A 6,371-nucleotide genomic window follows, 5' to 3' on the forward strand; every position below is an offset into this window, starting at 1 on the left:
CGGCCACGTTATTGCGTACACAGGGCTCAAGCACTTCTCCGACAGCCACGTTGGCATGTACACAGGGCTCAGGCACTTCTCTGCCAGACATGTTAGCGCATAGCTACACCCCCATTGTACATATGGACCCTCTTCTTGCATCTATAAAAGGGAGGTCCAGGACCTTCCTGCGGGAGAGGTCGCGCGGAGGGACGAGCAAACGAACAGACTCTCTCTCTCTCGCGACGCTTGTACCCCCTACTACGAGCACCACCGGTGCGAGATAGTACAAGCCGCATTCCCCCCTTGTGTTTCATCTTGCGCCAACCCATCTGGGCAGGGACACGCAGCGATAAATTCAATGGTCGGCTCGGTTGACGGTCCCCCGGGTCCGAAACGCCGACACAGCTGTTGCAATCTGATCTTTGGTTATGTACCATTTGGAAAAGCAGACAAATGATACGATATGTTTTGCTCTTTTAGGCCATTCCTAGTGAAAGTTTCGTTGCACGATTCCCAAAAGTGACATCTGTTTTGTCTATGAAACCGTGTATTTTGAGTTTTATCAGGATGAAACTCTCTCTATTTTTCTTATCATAAATATTATGTCATGTCATTAAATATGGTAATGTGTCATCTTATTTAATGGGAATGAAACTATGATAAAACTCAAGTCGGGAATAACCTTATACCGTCCTGCTCTAGCTCGAAGCCACTCTCCTGCCGCCGCGTGGCTTATTAGCTCGTTGAGTAGTACAAGGAACACAAGCCAATATTGGCTGCTCTGACTTTGAATCTGACCTCAGAAGTCAAAACCACATGTGAAAACTATGACAAGTCACGGCTCCGCATCAAGAATCTCCATGGAAAATGGTTCACGTGTCTTGTTTTAGTTCTCTGCCAACCGCCTTTTCTACATATTTTAAATTTCACTTTAAAATTAATATTTTACACGGTTACCTTCTATCTTATATTTTAAACTTCACTTAAAACTAATATTTTACACGGCTATATATATATATATCATTATATATATGCGGTGCGGTGGCCATAGCATATGGGGAAAATATGGTATAACAAGGAGCCTCAGCTCTGCAAATCGCGAACTCAAGCCCAAGCTGCCAGTCTGTGGCATCCTGATCGGTAGGCGATTCTCAATCCACCGCCAACATGTCCGGCAGCACGGCGCCGCCGCACGTCGTGGAGGACTTCTTAGGCGTCATCCAGATCTTCAGCGATGGCTCCATCGTCCGCGGCGACGAGTCGACCATCAGGCCGTCAGGGCCGTGCTCGGACGTCCCCGGCGTCCAGTGGAAGGACGCCGTGTACGAGGCGACTCGCGGCCTCAAGGTCCGCGTGTACAAGCCGCCGCCGACCCCCGGCGGCGGCAACCAGGGCAAGCTCCCGGTGCTGGTGTACTTCCACGGAGGGGGCTACTGCGGCGGCGCCTACGACCACCCCTTGTTGCACTCCTGCTGCCAGCGCTTCGCCGCCGAGCTCCCCGCCGTCGTGCTCTCAGTCCAGTACCGCCTCGCCCCGGAGCACCGCCTCCCCGCGGCGGTAGAAGACGGCGCCGCGTTCTTCTCCTGGCTGCGCTCGCAGGCGCAGGCGCAGCCTGCTGCACCGGGCGCCGCCGCCGCCGACCCGTGGCTCGCCGAATCGGCCGACTTCTCCCGGACGTTCGTGTCCGGCGGGTCGGCCGGCGCCAACCTGGCCCACCACATCGTGGTCCGGATCGCCTCTGGGCAGATCGCGCTCGGCGCCGCGGTGCGCGTCGCCGGGTACGTCCTCTTCTCCGCGTTCTTTGGCAGCGTCGAGCGCGTGGCGACGGAGTCCGATCCCCCGGCCGGCGTGTACCTGACGGTGGAGACGATTGACCAGCTCTGGCGCATGGCGCTGCCGGTGGGGGCCACCCGGGACCACCCGCTGGCGAACCCGTTCGGCCCGGGCAGCCCGAGCCTGGAACCGCTGCCGCTGCCGCCGGCGCTCGTCGTGGCGCCCGAGCGCGACGTGCTGCACGGCCACGTGCGGCGCTACGCCGCCAGGCTCAGGGAGATGGGGAAGCCCGTGGAGCTCGCCGAGTTCGCGGGGGAAGGGCATGCCTTCTTTGTCGGACCGTGGAGCGAAGCGAGGGATGAGCTGATGCGAATCTTGAAGCGCTTCGTGAACCAGAGCGCTGCTCTCGGCTGAGGTGAATGTGAATCTGTCGCTATTGCCGTAGTCCAGGTCGCAGTTGACACGTCGCAATAAGAACCTGTACCTGGAATGGACAGTGATGTTCACATTTATCGGTTTTTTCTCCCTCATACATAATCGATGAAACTTTCGTTTAGGAGGTTGTAAAAAATCAAATTTCTTGTAGGACGGAGTAATTTAGAGGAATTTTGGCAGGTGTTTTCTGTCGTTTCTTGTGTCTTTAAACAGATTGGGAATCGGAGGCTGTTTGATAGGGCTCCAAAGCAAAATTTAACGAGCCGACCGAAGGCACCTAAACAATTTAACTTCAGGGTTTCAAACTTCACAGATTTTTATGAGGTATAATATAATTTTTGGAGTATCTAATTTGCTACTCCATAATCTTTAAAAACCAAACTACTCTCTTCATTCCAAAATATAGTTATTTTTAGCTTATTTTTTCATACACATTTAATCAAATGATAATGAACATAGACACATATGTAAACTACAATTATTGTTACTTAATAAATGTATGATTAGTTTAAAACAAATTATATTTTCGTATTTTGGGACGGGGAGAGAAGATATAAAGTTTGAAGATTACCTTGTTGCCCGCCCGTCAGCCGACATCCGCTGTAGATTTCCTCTGCTCTCGTCGATCTAGTTTTATCACTTGTATGATTAAGTCATTAGTCACGCTCATGTCTTCTGAAGGAAACAATCGTCCTGTTCCCCTGTCATGTCTAGTTACTCAAGAAATGCTCCCCTCGCCAAACCCTTTTTCAGTAGCGGCAATTGTGCTAGTGTCCCTGTTTTAGGGGGTGTTTGGTTACACCCGCTAAAATTTAGCCTCTGTCCCATCGAATATTTGAACCTCCGTTCCGGGTATTAAATGTAGTCGGATTATAAAACTAATTTGTCAGCCGAAGATTAAAAGACGAGACGAATCTAGTCTAGTTGGTTGGGTCTATATTTCATACTCCTATTTAAAAGTCAAACGCTTGATGTGACCCGGGCTAAACTTTAGCAGGAGCAACCAAACACCCCCTTAGTGTGTAACTATAAATTTACCCATATTTTTAGAATTTGTATATTCATCCTAATTTTTCGAAATAAAACTCTTGCATGCCCTTACTCCGGTAGTTATGCTTAACGATGTTAAGCCTTGATAAAAACAAAAGGAACAATTGCACAAATATGCCCCTGTTTTAGAATGAAACTGTGGTTTTGCCCGTATTTTTAGACTTGACGTGCTTTTATGACAATTCAAGTTATTTTGAAAACAATTCATATTATTTTTGCAATGATTTAAATTATTTTAAAAAAATTTAAATTGGTTTTGACAAATTGTTTTCAACATTATCCTAAAACTAATTTGTCAAGATAATTTTGTTTTTTTTTTGTTTTTTGAAAATAATTCAAATTACTGCAACATAATTTGAATTGATGTGCCTATTCTTTATGGGGCAATCCAAATTATTCCCACCACAATTCAAAATATTTTGACAACAATTCAAATTTTTTGCAATATTTTGAATTATTTTAAAAAATAAAAATAAAAATTATCTTCACAAATTATTCTCAAATACTTTGGCAAAATAATTCAAATTATTATAAAATAATTTGAATTGTTTCCAAAATAACTCGAATTGTCATAAAAACACGTCAAGTCTAAAATAGGGGCAAAACTACAGTTCCACTCTAAAACAAGGGCACTTGCGTAATTGTTCCTTTTGTTTTTATCAAGACTTAACATCGTTAAGTATAATTAACGGAGTAGGGGTATACAAGAGTTTGTTTTGAAAATAGGGGCAAACACGCAAAGTAAAAAAGGGTTAAATCTGCATTTACAACCCAAAACAGGGGCACTAGCGTAATTGCTCCCTTTCAATAATATTTGTATCTCTACTATATTAAAGCATCAGTTATTAAAGCATCAGTTTCAACGGTCGTTCTACGTCATCTTTTTACAAAATAACCCCTCACATCTATTTTAAATTTACCCGTTGTACGCCTCCCCTCCGCACAACCAACCTCTGCATATAGATGGCCAAACGAACTGCCCGGCACGGGCCCGCTAGGCCTGACTACCGCGGGCCACAGCTCCGTCCCAGGCACAGTACGCCGTCTCGTTAGCCCGTCGAGCCATTTGGTTAAATCAGCGTAAAATATTATATAAAAAGCGGTGCAAGAGGTGGGTTCGAACCCACGCCCTAATGGAACAAGGGGCAGGAGACACTGGGTGAAGCCGTCTAACTAGTAGAACATCATGCTTAGGTGTTTTTAATATTAAATATAAATTGTACATATTTATATACGATATTTTGTAAAATAAAAAAAAATAATTGTGTCGGGCCGGACTAGCACTACGGACCGAGGCTACGGCCCAAGCACGACACGACGCTCACGCCAAGCTGGTCCAAGCACTATTGACTGGGTTGTGCCTCGGGCCGGCCCGCCAGGCACGACCCATTTGGCCATCTATACCTCCATACGATAATGATGGTCCTCGCCTCAGTTGCCGCCACCTCTTTTCTCTCTCCCTTCATTCCTCCGTCTCCACGCCACCCCATTCTCGGTAGAGGGTGTGGGAGCAGACACCTCCTCCCCGTATTCGTCCGACACCAGCCCCGACACTGACCCACGCAGTGGCTATTGCATGTCCACGAGGACGTTTTTGAAAGAGAAATGTGCCCTTGGGCCATTTCTATAAGATTTTGGTGATTAAGTGCCCAACACACATTAAGGGAATGAGTATATGCCAAAGGGTGGACAAAGTGCAAATCAATACAAAGGTATGATTCTAGACTTAGTACATTGGTTTTTGTGTACTAACATATTTGTCTAAGTGCTAGAAATAGAGAAAAGATAATTGGAAAAGACTTGGCTCGAGTAGCCAAGACTCTGCTCAGTCTGGGTGCACCGGACTGTCCGGTGGTGCACCGGACAGTGTCCGGTGCGCCAGGCTGGCATTGGTGAAAAGGCCGCTCTCGGGAATTCATCGGCGGCGTACGACTAAAATTCACCGGACTGTCCGGTGTGCACCGGACTGTCCGGTGAGCCAACGGTCGGCTGGGCCAACGGTCGGCCGCGCAATCCGCGCGTGACGCGTGGCTGAGCCAACGGTCAGAAGGGGGCATCGGACTGTCCGGTGTGCACCGGACAGTGTCCGGTGCGCCAACGGCTCCAAACCTTCAACGGTCGGCTGCGCCAGAATAGGAAAGAAATCTGCACCGGACAGTGTCCGGTGGTGCACCGAACTGTCCGGTGCGCCAGTCGACAGAAGGCAAGAATTGCCTTCCTGGAATGCTCTCAACGGCTCCTAGCTACCTTGGGGCTATAAAAGGGACCCCTAGGCGCATGGAGGATTACACCAAGCACACTTTGAGCATTCTTGATCATTCTCACTCCGACTTTGCGCACTCGTTTGACATTCTTAGTGATTTGAGCTCCGTTCTAGTGGTGAACTTTGTGATACTCATTAGAGCTCAATTCTTGGCTGTGTGTGTGCGTATTTCCTGTGGATTTGAGTGTGTTGCTTCCCTCCCTTACTCTAGTGCTTTCACTTTGATTCTTATTGTAAGGGTGAGAGACTCCAAGTTGTGGAGATTCCTCACAAGCGGGAAAGAGTAAAGAAAGAAGAACATCGTGGTATTCAAGTCGATCATTGGATCACTTGAGAGGGGTTGAGTGCAACCCTCGTCCGTTGGGACGCCACAACGTGGAGTAGGCAAGTTTTGTACTTGGCCGAACCACCGGATAAATCCTCGTGTCTCTTGTGCTTGTTCTCACTGTGTCTATTGTATTTCACAAGAGATCTCCTATAACCACTTGATTTCATTGTGCTAACTCTTAATCAAGTTTTGTGGCCTTAAGTGTTAAGTTTTTACAGGATCACCTATTCACCCCCTCTAGGTGCTCTCAATTGGTATCGGAGCCGTTCTCTTCAAGAAAGGGACTAATCGCCCGAAGAGATGGATCCTAAGGGAAAGGGGATGGTGGTCAACGACAATGAGAAGGAGTCCATCTTCAACGAGCCAAGGGACGACAAAGTTAATGACTCTAGCTCGAGTCAAAAGAAGAAAGATGGGAAGAAGAAGAGGCGCATCAGGAAGGTTGTCTACTATGACAGCGACGAATCCTCCTCTTCTCAAAAGGACGATGAATACGAGGAGAAAAAGAAAACGGTTAACTCGAACTTTTCTTTTGATTAC

At 47.4% G+C, this 6,371-nt stretch overlaps 1 protein-coding gene across 1 annotated transcript; it reads left to right on the forward strand.

Annotated features, from left to right (window-relative positions):
• Positions 1 to 843: 843 nt before the first annotated feature.
• Positions 844 to 2,385, forward strand: LOC103649747 (probable carboxylesterase 15). Its single transcript, XM_008675473.3, has one exon. The coding sequence runs from the start codon at positions 1,150 to 1,152 to the stop codon at positions 2,167 to 2,169; it is 1,020 nt and encodes a 339-aa protein (XP_008673695.1). The 5' UTR covers positions 844 to 1,149; the 3' UTR covers positions 2,170 to 2,385.
• Positions 2,386 to 6,371: the final 3,986 nt, after the last annotated feature.

The sequence above is a fragment of the Zea mays genome, chromosome 3 (assembly GCF_902167145.1).
Source record: "Zea mays cultivar B73 chromosome 3, Zm-B73-REFERENCE-NAM-5.0, whole genome shotgun sequence".
Classification (NCBI taxonomy): Eukaryota; Viridiplantae; Streptophyta; class Magnoliopsida; order Poales; family Poaceae; genus Zea; species Zea mays.

What these genes read in the sequence shown, in the direction of transcription:
- LOC103649747 (XM_008675473.3), top strand. Translation starts at nt 1,150, where the DNA reads ATGTCCGGCAGCACGGCGCCGCCGCACGTCGTGGAGGACTTCTTAGGC.